Source organism: Protopterus annectens, chromosome 13.part0 (genome assembly GCF_019279795.1).
Source record: "Protopterus annectens isolate FY-2018-M chromosome 13.part0, PAN1.0, whole genome shotgun sequence".
NCBI lineage: Eukaryota > Metazoa > Chordata > Ceratodontiformes > Protopteridae > Protopterus > Protopterus annectens.
Genome location: NC_056747.1, coordinates 1,175,342,997 through 1,175,368,386, shown reverse-complemented (window position 1 = coordinate 1,175,368,386; position 25,390 = coordinate 1,175,342,997). Strand labels below are relative to the sequence as shown.

The window sequence follows — 25,390 nt, the reverse complement described above, 5'->3', positions numbered from 1 at the left end:
ACAAGCCTAGCCAAAAAATGTACCCTGGCTTTCGCCACCCAAGAAAATTATTTTCCTGTGCCCCTGTCAAGCAGAGCCACAGAAGTGATCCTCAGGGTGAATTTCCCATTTCCCATTTAATCATCAAGATTTTTCTTGAAGAGTGCTAATGAGGAGCTCTGTTTGACATAGACAGGTAGTCTGTTCCAGAGTATGGGAAGTCTCTGGGACAGGAATCTATCCCTCCAGCATGTTCTGTTTATTGTGGTGACAAGGTTAAGGTCCCTAGAGCGTGTAGCTCGGAGGGATTGGGATTTCTTTAAGTGGAGCATGTCCAACAGCTCTGGGTTTGACATAGCTTTGTATGTTAGGCAGAGATCGCCCCTGAGTAGGCGATATGCAATGGAGTAAAGCTGTAGTTTTTTTTAGACTGTCTGCATAGGGCATCTGTTTGAGGCCAGTAATCCTCTTTGTGAGGTATTTCTGTGGTCTTTCCAGTTGTTGTAGATATCTTGTGAGGTACATACCAAAAGGGGTGTTGTACTCTATAATGGGTCTAATGAGTGATGAGTAGAGGGGAACAATGACCTCTTTTTTTCTGGATGAGAATCGTTTTGTGATGAGATGAGCCACGTAGAAGGATTTCCTGACCACTGTGGCGATGTGATTATCAAAGGAGAGACTACTGTCCACCTGTGTCCCAAGGTCTCTTATCACATTTTCGGCATTAAGTAGACTACCAGCTATGTGGTAGTTCATGGGTACAGAGTTTTACCAAAGGGGATGACAATACACTTTTTGGCATTGAGCTTCAGGCCATGGCTTTGACACCAGGTATCTGTCTCAGTGAGGCCCTTTTGTAGTTTGTCCACATCGTTAGGAGTTTCGATTATGGCTCCTAGTTTGCAGTCATCTGCAAACTTTGTTAGCCAAAGACCTTCTGTGTTGGCCTGCACTTCAGAGAAGTAGATACCAAACAGGAGAGGACCCAGGACTGAACCCTGTGGTACTCCACTTGTCACTGGTCTGATGTCGGATTTGGAATCTGCTACTTTCACAGTGTGGGTTCTGTCTGTGAGCCAGTTGGCATCCCATCTTGTGACATAGGGATTTATACCTAGTTTAGTGAGCTTATCTATAATTCCAGAGTGGGGGGGTGGTGTCGAAAGCCTTGGCGAGATCTAGATAAGCTGTGTGAACCATTTTACCCTACAAAACAGCTTAAATGTACAGGTTCGACATAGTATTTTAATACATTATTTAATTTTATAATTAAGGTATTATGGCAAAGTACATTAATAATAGCAGCAAGTTTAGTGTCAGGTATACACACGTTCTACATGCTGTTTCCTTGCTGTTGGCCAGCTATGCAAGTTCGATGAAGTTCTTTATGATGATATGGCTATACGACATAAAGGACATTTGATGTTTAGTGTTCAAGAGATGGCTGTTCGATAACAATTCTGTTCGATGGGTAAACATACATCCAAAATTGTCGGATATCAACAGTTCTAGCAACATCTGAAAAAGAATGCTGAAATCACACCAGTAGCAGTAGAAAGTAAGATGAATGAGAACGTAACAAAAAAAGGGCATAAAATTGAAAAGGGGTAGAAATGGTGGCAAAGATAAAGCTGCCTGGTAGTTTACATCCACTACAACTTAGTCAAAGTGCCAAGAAGTTCACACCTGGGGCTTCTGAAAACTGATAATTTTAAACTATAGCCCTGGGAAATCATAAACAAACAGTAAGCCTGGGTAATTATGCAAATACTCTTTCATTGCACAAAGTGTATTTTAGATAAGTAACAGAATACATTATTTTTGGAATTGTCCTGCATAGGACTGAATAGCCTTCTGTCTGAGGTTAGTGTTGCAGAGAAGGAAATTAGTTGTATTCTTCTATTCTGCTACTGCACAACTCGGTTATCCTAAATGTGTTGGTTTGGTGAGCAGGATATACTGTTCACAGACTCCCATAACATTGCAAAGAATAAGCTGTTTGGTCAGCAGTGATCTTAACAGAGAGGCAGAGACACTATCATTTGGGGTTACATTCTGGTGACAGACTTAGGGTGCTGGATGAAAAACCCTAAAAGAGCAAAGTAAATGAATTACTTAAAATTTTTATTTGGCAAGTATATGAAAGTAACAAAATGTGTTATGAACTCTTATCCAAGCATGTGTTGTGCTGTGGTTATGATGTTGTATTTCAGTATGATTTTTGCACTTATCTATTCAGCCATGACAAGGCCTCTCCTGTGGCCATGTCATGTGCCATTACATAGTCCCATAATGGCAAAAGGTGATGTCCATGGTACGTTTCTGATGACAGAAAACATGTCTGGAAAATAAGATCAAATGACCTATGTAATCCTTAAGGAAGGCAAACTTCGTCATTGCAACATTCCCCTAGAGAAAATTCCCCCATCTTATCTGTAAAGATTACATCAGTATTAATTACAGCTTACTTTACTTTGGATCTAATTACATTTGTCTTTTTTTTTTCCCTTTTGATTCCAGCTCAGGTTCCAGACAGCGATGAACAGTTTGTGCCTGACGTTCATTCAGAAAATTGTAAGTATTTTTTTCTCATTTCTATGTTACTGTTCATCTTTGTTTAGGTGTTATAATAATACTTTTCAGTCAACTAGTTAACTATGCTTTTGAAACCTAATCTATATTGTGTTTTTCAAAAATTTGGGCAACAAAGTAGGCCCTTCTATTTCAGTAAGTCATTAGCATTACAAATAAAAGAATATTGGAAAGTGTATGGAAGCCTCGTTTTACCTAGTTTTGTTTGTTTGGTTATTTATTTAGTCAATTATTTATTTATTTAATTATTCTTGTAGTATGATGCATTAGTGTGAAACAGTTTTGTGTCATCTGTAAATATTTTTTATACTTTTTAACTGTAGGGGAAATAACTTACCTCAACAGAACTCAATTTACATTTTTAGAATCAAAGTACTTATTTATATTCCTTTATAACATGATGCTGTCATTTTTTTCTTTTCCAGAAAAATTAATATAGAACAGCTGCAATTAATTGAACAGGTTAGCAGTGAAGCAAAGGTCTCTAATAACTGGATATCAGCTAGCCTTGGGCTTCCGCTGTTAACGCTCATTTTAGCAATGTGCTTTGTTTGGCGTTACAGCATTTTCTCATTCTTTGAATTGTAACAAACTCTATAATGGCTGTCAAAGGCCAGAAGTACTGGAAAGAAGGGAACATAATATAAAAAAAGAAAACTCGTAGTATGGTGTGGTTTGCTTAGTGCAATTGGCTAAGGCTCTCAGGCACTAACTAACATGTTACATTGTGCAGCCCTGCGTTTGATTCCCTTAGCCTACACTTACAAACTCTTATGACTGTAAGTGCACTCCCTGCTTGTTTCCTGAAACATGGGATTTGTGCCTGGTTGGCTTATCCATCCACAACTCCTTTTTCCCATTTTGTACATGGGGGTCAGATTGCTACTTCAGCAGAGACAGCCATCTATCGCAAGGTTCACACTGCCAGGTGGCTAGCTGGCTTATATTCTTTTAAGAAATTAATAAAACAAAAAATTCAGGCAACAAAATACAGTCTTGCATTCTCTGTGCTTTATCACCTACAGCTTAGGGGAATGTTAAAATTTTGCACTATTTCTTCTAACATTAGGAACCCTGTCTTAGAGAAGGAAATATTTACAACTCAGCCAATGATGAATCCTTGCCTCCAGGACTTCTCTATAACAATCGCTTTGTGTTTAACAGTCTTAATTAAATAGCTGCAGGCTTACTGTGGTCTATCTGGCCCACAAAATGAAATAAATCAAGTAAATAACTGTTTTACCCCACTCTTCTAACTAAACCCATAATCAAATAAATAATAGTCCTGTCCACACTTCCTAACTAAATGCATGCTATCGACCCACCGAGAAATTAATCCAGTCTCTTTATCATTAATTTTTCAAAATCTCATTTGAAATACAAAAGTCCTTGGGATGGTTCCCAGCTCTGCAGCATAGAGAGTAAAAGTCCCAGATAACAGTGTTAACGGTATGAGAAGCTAGAAGGGATAGGTGGGAGGGGGGGGTTGAGAGTAAGTGCCCAGCACTAGCGTACCCATCTCAGTCCATGCAGTAATGTAGTTGAAAGAACTGAGTGTGTGTGTGTGTGTGTGTGTGTGTGTGTGTGTGTGTGTGTGTGTGTGTGTGTGTGTGTGTGTGTGACAGCCCTCATAAACTTTCCCCAGAATTGCAGCAGTTGCATATGTCAAGCCATCATAGGGATATGTTAAGCCAGAAAGGGAGAGAGCCCTGCACAGTGACTAGACAGCAGGTTCCCAAGCACCACACTCTCATCTCCTAGGGGAATGAATGGATTTTTGAAACTGTTGCCTGGGAAAGGAGTGAATGGGATGATTAGACCAAGAAAGAAAATAAATAAAGTTTTCCTTGATAACATTGTTGTAGCTTTAGATTTCTGATTGGAGTTATTTTTCTTGATAACATTCTTGTATCTTTAGATTTCTGATTGAAGTTATCATTACCATCTGTAGGACTAAGGCTGGCAGGTATTTAGCCCAGCTGTGAGAATTTTCCCAGGCTATCAAAGTTCCCTCCCCATTACCCATGATCCACTGGTTCCAAGGACCCAATCTGTATGTCTGCTCAGCAAAGCAATGTGTCAGCTAACTGAAGAGAATGGCCCCAGGTTATCTCCCATTTTTCAGGGGAGTTTCTGTGTGCTTCTGTAGTTTCTCTTTATGTGTAATGTACATTCCGTCTCAGTGTGTGTGTGAGTGTGAGTATATATACAATGGCATGGACAGTTTGTTACTTTTTTCTTTGTTTAATGAGGATTTTTCTGCCCCACCCCATCACTGTTTTGGCTATTTTACAGTGATGTTGGGATTTTTCTTTCAGATTAGTAAATCCAGAAAGTAGCTTTGTTTGAGGTTTGGTGTAATTAAATAGGGCATGAACAGACATGAACATGTTAAATAACAAATTGCTGTCTTTAAAAGAAATAGTGACTCTCAGATTCATTAGCTTTGGTTATTATTGTTGACCTTTCTAGGTAAGGACCATATAAAGAGGTAGTCTATGAATGAGGTCATCATAGTGTCAGAGAACATAACCAAAGAAGAGAAGCAGGGCTTTAAAGAAACTTATCTTCAGTTTGGACATGCTTAATTGGATAGGTTACATAAACTGCTTCGTAGTTTAGGTAACATGTGCCATGAATGTATTTCTTCTTTGAAACAGGTTGTTAGTAGTTGTGAAGCTTGCCTGAAGTACAGCAGACCTAAGTTTAGGCCCATTGTTGGAATACTTCTTGCTTCTGAGTGCAATGAGTACCTAGTACCTGATACCTTCATGTAAATAGTTTTGCAAAACATGCTCCCTTCTGAGAGGTCCTGTCATAAACCCTTGAAAGATCCTACAACCCTTAGCACTTTCTTCTGGGCCTAAATAGAAAATGTACAAACTATGGTATTGGTTGTGTGTGATGTCTACCACAAGAGGTCCTGTCTTACAAGTTTCAGTGCTGGAATCATTATGAATACAAAGAGAATGTCAGAAATTGTAAAGAAATATATTAATTGCTAGATAGGCGAGCAGTATTCACCCTGTAAGTTATTCTGTGACAGTGGTGGAATTATCACTAATGATGTGATTAGAAATATGGCAGAGAACTTCTGTACTAAAACTGTAACCTTGGTATAGAAATGTACATTTCTTGGAGTAGTGGGTGCCTACAAAGACAGAGACACTAGCAGGGATAATATCAGAAGTAAAAGCTAGTGATGGATGTGACTCGGAAAGCGTATTATATTTGGGTTTGATGGGGGAAAACTCCTGTGCATAATGTCGCTGGCTGCAGTCCATATTATCTAGTCACAGAAGATCCAACATCTAGCCTAGCTACCTGAGCTCGTGGTCTTCTATGTCTAGGCCAGGCAAATGTCCGGGGATGTTCCCTTTATAAAGCTGCTGTCTACCCATGCAATGTTTGATCTTTCTTGGTGCAGTTTGCAACATGTGTGCTGTTCCTTGTCCATCCTAATCTGGCATTATTTGGGCTAAAACAGAGTTCAACCAGATAAGTACCGTATTGAGGAAAATATTTTTCTTATCATATTATTGTGGTTTGTTAATGTCAGTTAGTTTAATAGGGTCAGACGCCTGTTACATATTTTAGGACATGTCTGCTATTCAGGAAGAAGGTGGGTTCTCTTGTGGTAGTTGTGATGACCACACTTAAACCCAGGGCAGTAACTAAGGAGCCTCCATCCTCATGACTGTCTCCAGTAAGGGAGCGTCACTGAAAGCAGAGATAGAAATACACAATTTCCCCTAAGAGTACACCGGGAACAGGCTCCAAACCTGGGACAGGACTATATGTTTCACTCTAGGTCCCCAAATGAGTCTTCACACTAACCACTGCACAGGACTGTGTCCAAGTTCTAGGTATATGACATACTCACTCTTAAATATTTGATATTCACACATACAAACACTCTTGGGAAAGACTGGCACAGATTTACATGCTATGTTCTCTTTCCCAAATTACAAGGTAATGGCTGCCACCAGTCAAATACCACAGTACCCTTTAAAAGGGGTGTTCAATTATATTGGGTAAAATAGCTATTGATATAAATGGTAGCATGTAATCCAAGCAGTAAGGCTTTTCGTAATGGCCCTGGTGTTATTACAATAAGTATAAACACTCTTAGGTTACTAAAAGTACTTTCTAAATAACCAGTCACAATAAAAGGTAGTAAAATATTTAATAATAAATAAAATAATTTAAAACATGTATACACTGAATGATTCTAATAAATCACAGAGTTTTACACACAGGAATTAAAAAAATAACACTGTAGGATAGCTTTCACACTGATTACAGAAAAATTCAAACTATCTAACTATAGTTCCCTAACTGTCTAAAGATTAGCTGTCCCTGTCTAATCTAATTAACTCAGCAAGGCAAAATGATACTCTTACTTCTGCCAGGCAAAATAAGAATTTATGCCTACTCTTCAGGCTGTTTGGTCCTCAGTGACTGGAATAACAACTCCTGTTATTACTGTTGAACAGCTATGGAAAACAAACTGAGTGATAACTACTGATCTGGAAAACAACAACTAACAACTGAACAAGTGAGCAACTGCAACAACTACTCAACTGTAACTGACTCAGAACCTGATTTTATAGCAGAATTTTTTAAAAGTCACAGAAAGCTGTTATGAGACTTCTACTCTCATATTAGACTTGAAAAAGTAAACAAAACAGCTTTTGCTGAGATTCTATTCCTTTCAGCTCTGGCACACGATGACATCACATCTAGGTCAGCTGACTGGTATAATCTACATTCAGAATTATTTTTTAAAAAGACATGTACATTTGGTCAGCTGGAAGAACGCTGTCAGATTCAAACATTCTACATAAATCAAAGCAATAATACAAAACAAAACGTATTTACACAATTATAGCTAGTCATGCTGGCATATATATGTCACAGGGTAATTTACAATTGCTTACAAGTATTTGCAAATCTTCAGCTAGACATGCTAGCAAAGAGAACGTTTAATATATTCACAGTAGTCATATCCCACGCAGTGATTACCATAGTTTGTATGTTTTCTGCTTAGGTCCAAACACAGTACTGAAAGGTTTAGAGTATTGAGGGTTTAAAACATAAATTTTTGGGAAGCATGTCTTGCTAAACAATTCATATCCAAAAAGAATCAAGGCCTCACTTGTGGTGGAGACCAAAAGTCATGCCTTGGATGCCTGTGACCGAGGAGCGCTTTATCATTTCAGAAGGGCAGAGAGCGTGTCTACTATTCAGCTGTGAAGGATGGCCGGGTTCAGAGTATGCAGGTTTTGGAATCATGTCCTTATTCCCTGATCTACAGGGTGGCAGCTCCACTTCTGAGGGCCCTCAGAAGCTCAAACATGAGATTCTCACACTTGGCTCCCTGCACAGAGCCTGCAGCCAAGTGCAAATGAATCCTCTGTGTCATTTTTTTTTCTGCCAGGAGAAAGAGAAAGTCCATCTTAGAGAGAGATGGTGAATCCTCAGACAGTGAGGAGAAAGAACCGCATTACACATCCCAAATGTCTTCCGCCCTCAAGTATGGCACAAACGCTGATGACAGCATATGTCTCTCTGCTTTACCCTTGGAGGAAATCTCTTTTGAAGATGCTCTTTGTAAGATGAGAGACCACTTCAAATGGGAAGTCAAAGAAGAATCATATGTCCCAAAATGATATTTTGATTTAACGAGGCTGGATACCCTTGGACTTCCAGTTTTGGAAACTCTAGTGAATGCATTGTTATCAGCCTTCATGGAAGTAGGTAGCTATCCCCCTGTCTGTAAGAATCCTGATAGGTTCTATAGGGTCCAGAAGTCCTGTGGTTCCTTTACAAAAACTCTGTGGTGAATCCAGAAGTAAATTCTGTGAATACAGGAAAAGATTCAAAACCCGGTATCCACTCCCAATTATTTTCTCAGTCATAAGGAAAACAGAGAGATTAACTAGTTTGGGCAGAATGTATACAGCTGCCACTCTTGCCTTCACTATCATTAATTGTCAAACGCACTTGACCAAATTTCAAATTGCTCTCCTAGACCACATAAAGGAAAGTATCAGAGAGGTGTCTGATGGGGATCTGAGGACAAAATTATGGACTTCACTGAGACTGTAGGTTAAGTGGCTAAACACTTTTATCAAGCGTGGACAATGATGCTATAAATGCAGCATTCAGGGAGGCAGCTATGGGGTCAGTGATCAGAAGACATGTTTGGCTGAGGGTATATCTCCCAACCGAGGATATCAAAGTGCAGCTAGTAAATACTCCTCTGGTTCAGGAGCTGCTTTGTGGAAGCCCCACTGGTGAGTTATTCAGGGAAAATGGGGAAAAAAAAGTGGAAAACTGTGCAGTCAGCGAAAGACATTTTCCACCCCCTATGCCTAGGTATTAAAGGAATTACCCATAGAAGTGTGGGTTCTACTTCCACAAGCAAGGAAAAGGTAAGCAAGCCAAAGGTTAGAAGAGCCAGTATAAGAGATGGCAGAAATAACAGAAGTGGAAGCTTGGGGGCACCCTGGACTCCCTTCCTCCTTGGGAGCAGCTATAACTAAACAGAACCTTTCCCACTTACCCTTCCCTAGAAATCCAGATCCTAGCTTTGGCCCCTACCTAACCATTCCTATCCCAGAGATAGCAGAAAGAGGAGAGGGTAACCCACTCTACTGTAAATGGCTAAAGCATCACAATAGACAAATGGGTGTGATAGATAATATCTCCAGGTGATAGACCATGATTCCTAAGAAATTAAAAAAATGTTAGGCATTCCATCTATCTGATGGGACTAAGTACATGTGTTTCACCATACTGCAAGAGCTTTTGAACGAGGCACCATAAGACCAGTACAAAAAATGTAAATATAAGCTTTTACTCAACATTCTTCATAGTGCTCATTATGGAGGGCTGCAGTGGCCCATCCTGGACTTGTCAGGCCTAAATAACTAACTCAGAGTCCTATAACCCAAAGTGCTGACATTACAAGCACTCCTCCCCTGCTATTCCCCCAAACTGTGATGGTTACTCTGGATCTCAAGGATGTTTGTTGTCATATAGTCATATACTGGGTGAGCTGGTGCTTTCGCACATGTAAGGTAGAGTGCTCCAGCTATCAGTTACCTCTTTGCCATTTGAGTTGGCTAATGCAGCTAGGGATTTTGCACAGTTCCTGGCTGCAGTTATTGCTTGTTGCAAAACCAAGGCCATGTACATTTACCCATGCCTGAATGACTTCATTTAAGTACTCTCTGATGAGGAGGATGAGAGATAGAAACAGTGCAACAGTTCATAATGAACTGCTTTCCAGTCCTGCAGATACTGAATGGAAATCCCCAAGTCGAATCTCACTATTTCCAAGAAAATGGTGTTCCTTGGGTTTTTACTGGATTTCAACAACCAGTAGGTCTACCCCCTCCCAGTAAAGGTGGAGTTTATGGCTCAATATTTCCAGCAAATAGGTTCATAGGTTCATACTAGATTAACAACCACCAGGACCTTTATAAGCCTAGTGGCACGACCCAACCCAGTTGTGTCCCTCTCTGTCATAGGCGTTTATTAGGAAGGGATATGTTAGTTTGGAATTTTCTAAAGGTTATGTGGGTGGGGTATGCCAGTTTGAGCATAGTTACTGTCTGCCTCTATCAGAGGCATGGGGATAGAGACATCTATCCATCTATATTTAGCTGTCTATATACCTGTGTGTTTGTGGTTGAATATACCTAATGTAGTGTCAGTCAGAGACATGGGGACAGACATATATCTATCCGTCGGAATACATGCATTTGATCGGCCGGTAGATGGCCGATCGGAAAATGTGCAGCAGCAATGCAGCAAATTCGCATAATTGCAAACGCAATTTAAGTGAATCGCAAAATACCCGCCCCCCCCCCTTTTTGACCAATGGTAGTGCTTGTTTAGATGGTAGAGCTCTCGGAAATTTCAAATTTGATGTTTTGTTCGACATTCCGACTGTTCGCCACTGCGATGTTCGGCATTTCAAGTCGATCTTATACCCGATTGACGAAAGGTTGGTCGCTCAAATACATGTATTCCCTATCCATCTATATCTGTATCTGTCTCTCTATATACGTGTGTGTTTGTGTATGTATATACCTAATATAGTGTCTATCAGAGACATGGGGACAGACATATATTTATCCATCTATATCTGTATCTGGCTCTCTATATACCTGTGTGTTTGTGTATGTATGTATGTGCCTAATGTAGTGTATATCAGAGACATGGGGACTGACATATATCTATCCATCTATATCTGTATCTGGCTCTCTATATACCTGTGTGTTTGTGTATGTATGTATGTGCCTAATGTAGTGTATATCAGAGACATGGGGACTGACATAAATCTATCCATCTATATCTGTATCTATCTCTCTATATACGTGTGTTTGTGTATGTATATACCTAATGTAGTGTCTATCAGAGACATGGGGACAGACATAAATCTATCCATCTAAATCTGTATCTAGCTTTCTATATACCTGTGTGTTTGTGTATGTATGTGCTTAATGTAGTGTCTGTCAGAGACATGGGGACAGACATATATCTATCCATCTATGTCTCTATGTAGCTCTTTATATACCTGTGTGTTTGTGTATGTATGTGCCTAATGCAGTGTCTGTCAGAGACATGGGGACAGACATATATCCATCCATCTATGTCTCTATGTAGCTCTTTATATACCTGTGTGTTTGTGTATGTATGTGCCTAATGCAGTGTCTGTCAGAGACATGGGGACAGACATATATCCATCCATCTATATCTGTATCTAGCTCTCTATATACGTGTGTGTTTGTGTATGTATATATGTGCCTAATGTAGTGTCTATCAGAGACATGGGGACAGACATCTATCTATCCATTTATATCTGTATGTAGCTCTCTATATACCTGTGTGTTTGTGTATGTATATACCTGATTTAGGTTAGCCCACTGCTCAGTAATGGTAATATCAGCTCGCTGTGATCTATTGTCTAATGTTTATAGGTAAAATACTAGGCAGGATGCCCTTGTGGGGCATTTTACACCTAGTAAATTTCCCTTGGTAAGAATCAAACTTTGTACATCTTGTTTGTGAGGTAAGCACCTTAACTGTTATGCTAACCCACAACCCCAAAGGTACACTTTCTCTGTCAGAGAAATCAAATGACTCTAAAAGCAATGGTTAGTTTCAGGAAATTCCTGGAAACACTGGGATTCATGGCCTCCACAATTCTGATGCCCCCCCCCCCCCAGACAAACTGCATACGAGAAGATAGCAGTACTACCAGAAAGGTACCTTTAGCCAACAGTCACACTCTTTGGAGGGGGTGACCATTATGCTTTCCCTGTTTCTCCAAAGAACTAGAATGGTGGTCCAGCCAGGTCAGTCTAAATCGGAGAAGGGGGTGCCCTTCAAATAACATCGCAATCAGAAACTAACCATGGATTCTTCATACCTTGAGAGATGTATTCAAAAGGCCTTAAACTGCAAGGGGGGTATGAAGTAAACTTCAAGGAAGGAAGCATATCAGTTTAAAGGAGATTATTCCCCTGATTCAGGCACTCAGAGCCTTCAAGCCCATCTGGGAGAATGGGGTTTTGTAGCTAATGACAGGCAACAGTACTGTAATGTTGTACATCAGCAAGGAAAGGGGATCAGTTTACCTCTTGTGCAGGCTTGCCATGACTGTCCTGGAGGTAGCTTTTCAATCTCAAATGACCCCAAGGGCAGTCTACATCCTATGCCAGCTTCCAGCTGTACTCAGTGGAGGATTCTCTAAGATTAGCTGCAGATCTCCACAAATGGATGTTACACAGGAACTTTTTCTCCCAGATTTTTCACTGTGAGGGTTCCAGAAATATGTTTGCTTCTCAGAGCAACAGCTTTCTCAGGAAGTTCTGCTGCAGAACACCACACAAAGAGCTTGGTCAGTGGATGCCTCCTCTTTCTTCAAATGGACAGGTCCCTCTTGTGTACATTTCCTGGGCTCGCCCATCTACCTAGGGTGATCCAGAAAGCAAAGAAGAGAGACAAATATGCTTGTACTCCACAAAAAAGCATGTTTTTAAGGATAATGGTCAAATAAATTGTACAACAAGGCATGGTTTCATTTTACTTTTCATGTTAATATTGTCTGACATTCTATTTTCAAGATCACATAACAGAGAGTGGGCTAGTTTCATTTTTCAGTGTCTCACAATTTATATATATCTCAAACAATATATATAAAATCCCTAGAGAACTTGATACTGATCCAAAACCCATACCCAATGTACTGCCCCAGAAAACATCTCAAAATAATACTCTCAGCAGCAGCACTAATTGTGAATGCCCCCCCCCCCCCAGCTTTGAATGATGGTGCGCTATAAAGTCACAAACTATCACACCCAGTAATACTCTCCCACCCCAACCCCACACTCCGACTTTGGAAGGGCCCTAGTGTTGTGGCAAGTAGTAACCCCCATATACTCCTAGAGGTGAGTAAGAAACCTTGAGAATTTGGTGTGTCTTAGTCCAGGACTGAGAGCTTTTAAGTTCTTGTGCAAAGCTACTTTGGCTGCTCTTTTGGTGCACAGCTGAGATCCAGAAGGAATATCTATTTTTTTTGCCACCCCCACCATGCTGACCATCTAACCTTTCTTAGTTGGATACAAGCTCATTTGTCCCCTAGTGTTTGGGATCCACTAGAGCAAGAGGTGTGGGGTTGCATCTTTAAGGCAGCTGTGAGAGATGCTTGTGTCTTTGCTGGCATCCTGGCAATGAGGACATTTTTGCTTAATTTTAACTAACCCTGGTCTGGGTGGAAGGATACATGACCCTCACCCCTACACAAGTGCATGCTCCCATGCACTTATTCACCAAAGACTACTGTCCAGTAGTGGCTTTGTGGACTGAAAGTATGCTCCCCAGGTCGCAAACTCAAACCATTCCTCCATATGACTACTGCAGCCTGCAACTGGCTCTGCACTTCCCCAACATGTACACATCCATTCTGACTGCCAGGCCATCAATCGAACCTGGCTCATCTGGGCCATAAGTAATGCTTTTGTCACTTTACACCATCCAGTTAGCTTTAGTGGGAATATTTTGGCCTGTCTCCTTGCAGGGAGAATCATTATTCCCAGCACACTCCAGCAAACTCTTCACAAATTTTATAAAATCATTGGACATATTTTTGAAGTCATCTTTAGATGAAATTCTGCAGCTGAAATAAGTTTAAAAAAAGAGTCTACGAACAGGAAGCTTAACTGCTGCATCAGTATATAATTTAAAATCAGGAAAGGTTGTAACAGAGTACATGTTGTAAGCAGAAAAAGTACAGTTAAGATTTATAATCTCTTTTGAGGATCTGCATAAAAAATTTTTAATACAAAAAAGCATAAACATTTTTAAATACAAAAAACTAATTTAGTACATTAATATATACTACCCTAACATGTACATTTGTACTTACTGGGGCATTGCTGTGTATCAGGAGACTACAACGAAGCAGGTAAATGCATGCTTGCACGTACTTCTTGCAAGTATCTGTCTATAAAGCAATGACTCAGTTAAATTTAAGTAATCAGAGTCTGCTAATGTCTTACATTACAGCATTACTATATTAAAGGCTCTTTTACTTTAAACTATTCATAGGTAGATTCATAGAATAGTACTAGGCTAACTGCCCTTGTGAGCTATTTTTTAAGCCTAGCCAATTATCCCTTGTGAGACTCAAACCCTGCACCTTGTGTTTGTAAGGCAAACACCTTAACCATTAGGCCACCCTACCAACCCCCTGTGTCATATTGTGCTTTGCTTGAAAAGCGTGGGTTATCTGTGGTGCTCAGACAGCTATACACAGATGACTGTTATTGCCATTGTCTGTATACCTGTACAAATGGGGTACATTGTGTGGCCTTTATCACTTAGTGCCCTTGTTGCCCTTTAATGTGTGTGGGTCCTGCTTTGTGATTTTCAGTTCTTCATCCCAATGTAACTGGAGAAGCCACAATCAATCCTTCTGGACTGTAAGCAGCAAAGTTATTTTTATTCACCTGAAGATGACTTCTTATCTTTTGATTACTCCTAATGAGGTTACACACACACACACACACATATATATATATATATATATATATATATATATATATATATATATATATATATATATATAAATATTAAAGATAGACCAAATGGGGAGTAATGCACACCATGACAGATGATGCAGATATTTTCCCATTCTGCACATTAGCTTTGGTGTACAAATCAAATTTTAATCCCCAGCATTACAGTGATACATATTTTAAAATGATGTGTGAGTTTTTGGTATAACTGCAGACTGTTCAGATTGAATATTCGTGAAGCTTTTTTGTTTATTAGCACTTCCTTCCCAGACTACTTTGTAGCAGCAGAACTGCTAGTTTGCATGCCTCTCAGCTTTTATGATTTACTCATAGTGCTATGATTTGGCCCTTAGATTTAGCCTTTCTCCTCCAAGGTGTATGTGTATAATGTTCTTCTTAAAGTGAGGCCTTTTTATGGGTACATACTTCACTAAATACATAAACTAAGCCTATACAAAGATTCACCAACTGTAACTGTATAAAGTCTAGAATATTAAGAGCTTCTATTAAAATAAGAAAATGCTCCTCACTCCTCTTTATGATGCTTTGTTATGACTTTTAATGCTCAGAGGTTGGGAGGTAGGCTGGTTTATCCTGTGACCATTGGACAAATTAGAAGTGAGAATTCCTCCCCTGGAGAGAGCCGTTTTTGCCCATGGTGCATCATTCACTACTGATCATCACAGGCGGTCTTACTTCAAGGGCTAAAGTCCACCCCTCAGCAGTGAGACAGAAGAGCAGCTTTAGACTTGTACATCTTGAAGATAAGGGAGGCCTTATCTAGTCTTCAATACACTCCCTCCCCCTGCAAAGACTTGATCCTACATTCAACCCTACTTGTAACCATGTGATAGCAGAGTGTAGCCTCCTCTTCCATCACTCACATGTGCTGGTGAGGAGCAGGAAAGAAGTTGGTGAAAATGGTGAGATTCATAACCATATGGCTTTTCTAATGCTGAAAAGTGAAATATATATTGCATTATGCCTAGAGTGCAGTGTTTGCTATCTGTCTCAGTCCACAGGAGGTCCAGAAACGATTGAGGATGCTAAAGCCTTTGTAAACTGTCCTGTGCGCTGGCTACCATAGGAAAGAGAACATGCAACTGCCATGGGTCGACAATAAATGAACACAGTTCTGCTTCCACTTTTGAGGCCTGGACAAAACAACATTTATATTGTGAATGTTGCTTAGAGTATGTCTTAGAATGTTGTTCTACTGGATGGTAGAGTTTTTGAGAAGGAGGCCACCAGTGGAAAAGGTTGATCTGTTTAGTGTTTGTCTTGCATCGTTGCCAACATAAATTTTAGTGATGCTGATTGTTGCATCTGTGTCAGGATGTTACTGCTTTAAGTGAGGAGAGCATCTGGCATCCTCCCGTGAGCTGCCTTTTAATTTCTTCAGCAGGAGCACTGCTTTTTCATAATGGATCTCATATGCAAGGTGTTATGAGCACACAGCACCACATGGTTTCATCTCACAAAACAAAAATTATGTAGGGTGTTATGCTGTCACTTCTTTCTCCTCTGATGGGCTGGATTGTAGGCTAGACCCAGTTTGTTGAGGTAAAATAAGATACTTTATGTTTTATGATGAAACAGAATGAGGGCACTACACCAGTAAGTTAACTATGTCCTCCCTGAGAGAACAGTATACAGTCTGCCCTGCCAGGTTGTTATAGGAAAGGAAAAAAAGGCTGTTCTTATTACACAAAGCTGACGTCATCAAACTGTTTCAGTGCACGCAGTATAAAATTCATGTTATAGTCAAAATGTGAACAATTGTTTTACAAAAAAAATAAACAGCAATTTGCATCTTAATCTGTTGATAGGCATTGTATTAAAATGTAGCTGAAACAATCAATGCATTATGTACAGTAGTCTGCAGAAGGTGGTTATCAGTTTATCTGGTTCAGGGAGAGCTGCAGCTAGCCTAAGGCAGTTTTCTACTCCCTCTTTCATCTTGTTCTTTTAGGAATGTTGAGCTTTTTAAAGGTCCTAGCTAGCTTAGCCTCTGCTTTTACATCCATCCATCTGAGTTACCAGCAACTGAAGCAGATGGGACCTCGGTTTAACATTTCATATAATGGGTGAAACACTCAGAAGTGCAGCAGTGTCAGCAATCCATCTACCTGGTATGGGAATAGAACCCAGAGCCTTATGTACCAAAGGGGAGTGTGCTACCTTTTGTGCTCCTGACACTACTACAGAGTAATTATAAGGTTTGTTCCACTTAACCATCTTGCATGTCTTTAGTCTAAGTTCATTCTTCCCTTCATTTTCCGCACCACCCTGGCTGCCTTTTCTCCATTGTGTTTTCTTCCTGCAAGGCTTTCAGATCTGCACACGGAACTTCAGCTGTAGCCTTTGTAGGTCCTTATAGTAGGGCATTATCAGCTTGTATCACTGGATCCTGTCCCTTAAATCTACACTCTAGTGTTTTACTTTACTTTTGTTGCTGCTCTGTATTCATGGTTTAGGCTTTCTTTAAGAGAAACCCCAAGTGCTATTCCTGTCGTGGATTTTTTACTCTCACTCTCTGTCTCTCTTAAGGACAATCTACGTGGGATTGTCATTTCCCGGGTGCAATGTTGTCCACTTGGAACAGCTGAAGTCAAGCTGCTACCTCTTAGACCACCCATCTGGACTCAGTACTGTCCCTGTAGGACAACACTTGTAAAGCTCTTACCTTGCAATAAGACCAGCTTAACTACCACCCTCTGTTCATTACTGTCTTATCACTTTTTAGAGGTTCATAGGTGCATCCTAGGCTATTGATCTGAGAATCATAAAAAGCCCAGCCTTACATTTCCTTGGTAGTTTTTAGCCCTTATATTTTGCATAAAAATAACCTGAAATGGGCTGAACAAGTATATGCTGGGTCATTTATGTTTCCCCATTTCTTGAGGGACAGTGGTGCTAAACTGAGGGTGAATTTGTGGTTACCCATCCATTCATCCTAATTACATTTGAATAGAGTAAGAGAAGAACTTTGCTTTACGTGGTATGGAAGATGTTCCACAGAAACAATATTCTGCTTGATACAAACCTATCCCTCCGACATGGGAGCGTGAGATCCCTTGAGAGGATGTTTGTGAATATATTGGACTGATAGAAAAGGGTCTCTTGAAGGTCTGTATATGAGGCAAAGGTTACCTGTCAGTAGCCTGCATAATACTGAGAAGAGGGATAAAGCTGTCAGAGGGGCGGCATCATTTTCAAGATTTAGGGCCTTGATTGTTTTAGTAAGAAAGCATTGTGGTTGTTCAAGTTGTGGCAAGTGTTTTCCATCTATTTCTACTCTTCACTACCAGCTCCTATCCTCTTTTTTGCAAGGAGTCTGCAGTGTAGGATAAGTCAAAGACTTTGCTGAAGTCAGACTTCCAAGATGGCTGCACATTGATCAACAGATTGATTAGAGTTCTCCCAGTAAGACAACTGAAAAATCATGAACAAAGCCAATAAAAGCTATACATTTCATTAAAATTCAGTTACAGGCTAATAACTACACTGCCTGTATACAAGCATATGAGAAATATGGAGAGCATAAAAGGTGTTTGGGAGATGAAACATTTACATGCAGGTGCCTGGGGAATGAACCATTTACAGGCTGCCTATGTACATTAGAGACATAGGATCCAAACCAGAGATGAATTTCCTGTTCCCCATCCAATTGTCCAAGTTGCACTTGAATTGGGTTAGGGAGAACATATGTTTTACATGAATGGGGAGCTTGTTCCTGAGAAGGGGTAGTCTCTGGGATACATACCTGTCTCTCCAGCAGGTCCTACGTAGACCACAGGCAAGGTTTAAGTCTTTATTTATTTATTTAACATTTGTTTACCAGGAAAGTCCGACTTGGAACAAGCCAATTTTCATTGGAGGCCCAGGGAGAAATGTTCCAGATGCATATCTTTGTAACCTGGGAGGAAACCAGATCACCCAGAAGAAACTCATACGAACACAGGGAAGACATGCAGACTCTGCACAGAAGGCACCCAGCTGAGAATCAAACTGAAAAACCTCTTGCTGTGAGGTGACAACGTTAATCGCTGCACTACTGCACTGTCCCAAAAGTCTGCACTGTTTTTAGAATAGGTAATTCTGATTGCACCCGAAAAGGAATGGTTTGTTCTTTTGGCACCTGCTCAACAAATAAGTAAAATAAAATAAAATTAAATTAAAAGAGTTTCAGCTTTAATACAAAAGCGATGGCTTCCAGTAATTCAGTGGAACAATAAATCAGATATATGTTAAAAAAATGAAATGCTGAAAGAATCTTCAAAGTCAAATAACAAAAGAATCATTAATGAGCTATTCAAATGAATTGAAAAACAGAGCATAAAATGAAAAAATAAGTTCCTTTTGTCCTTATTGATTAGTTCCATGATAAGTTTTTTCATGGCTTGGCATATGAGGCTGGTCAGACTTATAGGTCTGTAATTTCCTGGGTCTGGGGAAGACCCCCTCCCTTATACAAGAGAATGAATGTAGCTGTTCTCCATTTACCTGGAAAACCTGTATAGAGGCTGAGGTTGAACGGTTTAGCTAAGAGGATGGCTAAGTTATGCTTCATGCTTTTTAAGATGCATCCAGGGATGTTGTCAGTACCCATTGATGCAGTCTTTTTAGCTTTTGATAGCACTTTTAGGACTTGAGCTTGTGTGATAGATGGAGGTAAGCCAGTTGCAGATGTATCTTGAGGGACACATGGTAAGGAGAGGTGAGAGGGTTAAAGTTAGAACAGAATTTATTGGCCAGTAGGTTGGCTATATCTTCAGCTTCAGTATAGGTAACTGTTCACAGTCAGCTCAGTGCATTGCTGTATTGTGCTTTTGGGATTACAATCATAACTAAAAAATGCCTTGTGATTGTCTTTGGCTTGAGTAGCTGTTATAGCCACAGACTTGGCTATGATGGATTTTATTAAGCTCACAAGTTGTTTGTTTATATCAGTGATGAGGGTTATAGCATTCTTGGAATTACTGTTGATACTTTTGGTCAAAATTCTCTTCCTCTTTTGAAAAGATTGTTGATACTTTGGTTCCTCCATGTTGGTTTCTGGGCTTTGCCCTGCACTGGTCCTACAGCATACAGGTGCATCTCTGCTGCTGTTTACATGCTAGTATATCGTGGTGGTGTGCTTCTGTATGTGTTCAGTGAAGTTAAGTGGTTATGAAGCTTGCCATTATATCACTTAGGCATAGGTAGTTTATCTTCGAGAAATTTCTAAAGGTACCTTGGTTGGAAGGGATCTCTGGTTTCAATTTTATTTTAAGAAAGACTGATGTTCTTCATCTCACATTGCTGCAGTCCTAACACTTGGGTAGTCCGCGGTCCCAGTCGGCCCGAATACCAAAGTATAAGGCTGACGTCGGTCAAGGCGCATTAGTCTGACGTCAGAACGTCAGGGTACAAATGCGCATGACCGACGTCATATCCCCAGTCTTTTTTGCCGCATGGTCCGATGCAGAAGCAGTATTGCGAGTGCAGGTTGGCGTTCTGAAATTTTCTGAAGTCGGAGTTTCAGACCGAAGCAAAGTTGGCTAAGTACCCCGTTGGGGAATATTTTGGTTTTTTCTTGCCTCAGTATTTAACGGATGTCGGAAAAAGTGAATAACTGTATTTCTTGTGGGAAACAGATACCTCATAGGGATTACCATACCTTGTGTATACCTTGCTTAGGGCCTGAGCACGACGTTGTTGGATGTCGCTCTTGTGCTAGATTTAACAAACGCACTATAAAGAGAAGATTAGATTGTGCCAGGTTAGTTTTTGGGAAGCGTTGTAATTATAAAATGCCGTCGGATGCTCCGACGCCCGCTTCGTCTAAAAAGCGCAAGGACAAAGCAGCAAAGCCTAGGTTGGAAGAACCGTCTGTCCCGGACGTCGGTTCTTTAGAGGGCTCGGTGGAGCCGGTGGTTCTACCTGAAGTTTCTTTGGAGTCTCAGGGAGAGACTTTACTGTTACAAGATGTGTCCTCTCAGGAGGTAGGCCAGGCTGAAGGGGCTTCTCAGGTAGCTGTTCTCCCCTCCCTTCCTAAGGTGGTTAGGCCCTCCCCTTCTGTTTCCAAGGCTTCTTCGAGAGGCAGGCCAGGTTTAACTTCAGTGGGTGTCTCTCCTAGTTCTTCAGGGTCTCTGCCTAAGAAACATATGCTTAAAATGGCAGAAGATTTGATTACTATGATTAGAGGTTCTATGCCCCCTCCTGATAAGAGGCCTAGGGTGGAACCTGAGCTTGAGAGTTTTGAGCAGTGTTCGGAGGCTTCTGAGTCTTCGGCTGAAGACTTACAGGAGTATCCTCCTTATTCTGATTCTGATGTAGATGATTCTACTCCTTCGGCTTCTCCTCCTGAGGATTTTTCTTTTTCAGAGACTCTTCATTCCATGAGGGAACATTTTAAATGGGAAGGTCAAGATTTCTCTGATTCCAGGAAAAGGCTTAGGGAATTTTTGTTTCTGCCCCAGCATAGGCCTTTAGCTATACCTCCTGTTCTGGATGTGGTGGAAGATGTTTTTACGGAGGCTTCCCTGAACCCTGATTCTTTGCCTCCTGCCCCAGTTAAACCGGATAGGTATTATAGGGTGCCTGAAGCTCATAAGTATCTTTTTAAGAGCCCTAGGGCAGACCCAGAAACTGTTTCTCAGGGGCCTAAAGGTGTTAAGGCTTCTGTTGTTAAAAATCCTGTTCCTCCTGATAAAGAGGCAAGGGCTTTGGATAGATGGGGAAAGAAGGTGTATACTTCTTCCACTTTAGCCATGAGGGCTTTGAATTGCCAGTTTCACATGTTAAAATACCAAAATTATCTCCTTTCTCAATTGAAGTCTAAGGTGGATGCTCTGGCGGAAGGTATTGAGTGTAAAGAATTGCAGGATTTAGTTCATGTTTCTGAACAGGTGGGTAAGCTTTCCTTGCAATGTGGTTTTGATGCTGTACAGGCCTCTTCGAGGGTGGCTGCAACTGGTTCTGTTCTTCGCAGGCACGCCTGGTTGAGGGATCAGAATTTAGCTGAGCATGTTAAGACAAGGATTTTAGATGCTCCTTTACAATCTGATGTGTTGTTTAGTTCGCCTGTGGAAGCAGTTTTAAAGAAAATGGAGGACAAGGCTAAGTCTATGCAGACTGTTAAAGATTTTTTGCAGGTTCAGCCTCCGAAGTTTAGTAGAAATTGGCCTACTAAGGGGTGGACATATCCTTCTTATGATTCCCAGTCTAGGGGTAGGTCTAGACGTGGTAGGGGCAGAGCTCAAGGTTCTTTTAGGCCTAGAACAGGGAGTTCACCTGCTCAGTCTTCTGGTGAGGGCAGGGGTCAGTCCTTTCGTAAACAGACCCAATGACCTGCCTTTTCAGCTGCCAGAGCCTTCTCGTCTGGCAGCACCTTTGGGAGGAAGGCTGGCACTTTTCAAAGAAAATTGGAGTTTAATTACCCAGGGAGTGGCGCACTGCAACTGTGGTCCCACTTCACAAAGGTGGTGCCTCCACCGACCCTGGAAATTACCGGCCCATTAGCTTGACAAGCCTTATCTGCAAAGCCATGGAGAGGATCATAATGGACCTCATAAATAAAGACATAGGGAATTTGCAGACTTTGGATCCAACCCAGTTTGGCTTTGTCAAAGGCAGATCATGCCTTTTAAACTTGGTTGACTTTTTCGAAACAGTCACCAAAGCCATTGATGAGGGAAAGGCAGTCCATACAGCCTACCTCGATCTGGCTAAGGCCTTCGATACAATACCCCACTCGGGCATCATTGAAAAACTCATCAGCTTAAATGTTAACCCATACATCACAAGATGGGTTGCAAACTGGCTGAGTGACAGAACCCACAGGGTCAGAGTTGCTGGCGCCATGTCAGACTCAAAGCCTGTCACAAGTGGTGTCCCACAGGGCTCAGTCCTGGGCCCACTCTTGTTTGGCATCTACTTTTCCGAAGTACAAGCAAACACAGGAGGGTTATGGCTGACAAAGTTTGCAGATGACTGCAAACTGGGCGCCATAGTAGAAAACACATCTGACACAGATATCCTTCAGAAGGGTCTCACAGAAACGGATAACTGGTGCCAGGGCCACGGCCTAAAGTTAAATGCCAAAAAATGCATAGTCATACCCTTCGTAAAAGACAAGGTTACCCCTAGCTACCAAATAGGTGGCAATCCACTGAGCACAGAAGAAGTTATCAGGGACCTGGGGACCCAGGTTGATAGTAGTCTGTCATTCAACACCCATGTAGCTAAAGTAGTTAGGAAGACCTTCTACATTGCCCACCTTATCATGAAGGGATTCTCATCTAGATCAAGGGAGGTCATAGTCTCCCTTTACTCATCACTCATCAGACCAATGATTGAGTACAATGCCCCATTGAATGTATCTGACCCGACACTTGCAGCAGCTGGAGGCCACAAAGTTCCTCACCAAAAGGATAAAGGGTCTCAAAAATCTATCCTATGCTGCCCGACTGAAAGAACTCCATCTCTATTCAGTCGCTTACCGCTTGCTCAGAGGTGACCTTTGCCTAACATACAAGGCCATGTCAAACCCAGATTTGATGAATATGCTTCACCTCAAAAATCTAGACCCATCAGAGCCACAAGGGCAGGAGACTTAAACCTCGACACGGCTATTAATAGGACGTGCTGGAGGGATAGATTCATCACCCAAAGACTCCCTATGCTGTGGAACAAAATCCCGGTACATGTGAGGCAGAGCACCTCGCTGGCCTTGTTCAAGAGAAATCTTGACCAATGGATGGGAGATCGCAGATATACCCCAGGGATTACCTCAGTGTCACTGCTCGACAGAGGCACAGCAAAATAATGGGTATAGTTCCCCATACTAAAGGGGTGGCGTAAGCCACAAAACTATGGGCTAGGCTTGTAAATGCCCTCAGGCAGATAGCCTAGTATGAACCTATGAACCTATGAACCTAATCATTCACCATGGTTACAGGTTTTATTTCCATACCTTGCCTCCTTTCAAAGGCATGCCAGACATTCCTCCTCTACAAAGAAAAGAGGCTCACAAGCAAATTTCTCTGTTACTCCGAATAGGGGCCATTCAGCCGGTTCCTGTGCCAGAAAGGGGCCTAGGATTTTATTCTCGCCTGTTCCTAGTACCAAAAAAGGGGAACACGTGGAGACCAATTTTGGATTTATCTATCCTCAACACTTATCTGGACATTCCCAAGTTCAAAATGTTGACGTTACAACAGCTTTTACCTCTGCTGGGCAAAGATCACTGGATGGTAACTTTAGATCTCAAGGAGGCTTACCTTCATGTGCCTATCAGACTAAGTTGCAGGAAGTATCTGCGTTTTCGAGCTGGGAATTCCCATTATCAGTTCTCTGCATTGCCCTTTGGCTTATCTACTGCCCAGAGTATTCACAAAGTTCTGGCTCCAGTGATAGCTTTCTTCAGGCTAAAAGGAATACAAATCTATCCTTACTTGGACGACTGCCTGATTCTGGCTCAAGAAAAGGACGAGCTTCTTCAGCATTTGGAATATGTGATAGCAGTGCTAAGATGCCTGGGGTATTCTGTGAACGAAGTAAAGTCCAGTCTAGTACCCTCTCAAGACATGTGCTTTCTGGGTGTGAGACTGAATACAGCAACCCAGATGGCCTTTTTAACCCCGGACAAACAAAAGAATCTTTCCCTTTACTTCCTTCAACTATCTCTTCAGTCCAGGCTGACTGCAAGGACAGTCCTTCAAGCCTTAGGGTTCATGGCATCTTGTATTCTGGTGCTTCCCAATGCCAAACTGCATATGAGGAAGCTGCAATGGTATCTCAAAAATGTATGGACACAGCACTGCCAGGATTTGGACACTGTCATTCAAATAATACCTTGCATTCAAAAGGAATTTTTGTGGTGGGCTCAGGAATGTCACCTAAACAAGGGACTCTCTGTGACCCGGCCAGAGGCGAGTCAGATTCTAATGACAGATGCCTCAGACATAGCTTGGGAGCTCATCTGAATGGAAAGTGGATACAAGACAAGTGGCCTGCCAGACTACAGCATCTACATATCAACATGAAGGAGATGTTAGCAGTCCAGTTTGCATTAATGGCTTTCAAGTAGTTACTTCTTCCAGGGCAGGTGTTGATTCTAACAGACAACACAACTGTCATGTGGTACATCAACAAACAAGGGGGAACACATTCTTATCCTCTATGCAGGCAAGCAATGATTTTGTGGGAGACTGCGCTCAGCTTGCACCTAAATCTTCAGGCAAGGTTTCTGCCGGGAGCACAGAACTCCTTAGCAGATGTGTTAAGCAGGCAAATCATGGATCCCCACGAGTGGAAACTGGATCTTCATGTATTTCGGAAATTGACAGTGTCATGGGGAACTCCAGACATAGATCTGTTCGCTTCTCCACTAAACCACCAGCTGCCAAAGTTTTGCACGAAAAGGTTTCATCACACAGCTTGGAAAGTGGATGCTCTTTCTTTCGGTTGGAAAAATCTTCATGTGTATGCCTTTCCACCTCTGCCTCTCCTCCCAAAGGTACTCCTAAAGGACAGACAAGACAAGCCAAGGATGATTTTAATAGCTCCAGATTGGCCTCGGCAACACTGGTACCCATTACTGAGGAGTCTGGTAAGGAAGCCTCCATGGCCTTTACCTTTGATTCCACACCTATTGTCTCAGAGGGACGGTCATCTACTCAATGTCAAGCTTCACTCTCTTCATCTAACAGCCTGGCATATTCTGTTTTGAACCA

At 41.4% G+C, this 25,390-nt stretch overlaps 1 protein-coding gene across 2 annotated transcripts in view; it reads left to right on the top strand.

The window, feature by feature from the left end:
- The window catches only part of ETV4 (ETS variant transcription factor 4), a 748,952-nt gene that overhangs the window by 127,911 nt on the left and 595,651 nt on the right, over positions 1-25,390 (top strand). For both annotated transcript variants that reach the window (XM_044055177.1, XM_044055178.1), the window contains exon 5: positions 2,503-2,556. In XM_044055177.1, the coding sequence (XP_043911112.1) occupies positions 2,503-2,556 (54 nt within the window). The remainder of the gene's footprint in view (positions 1-2,502; positions 2,557-25,390) is intronic.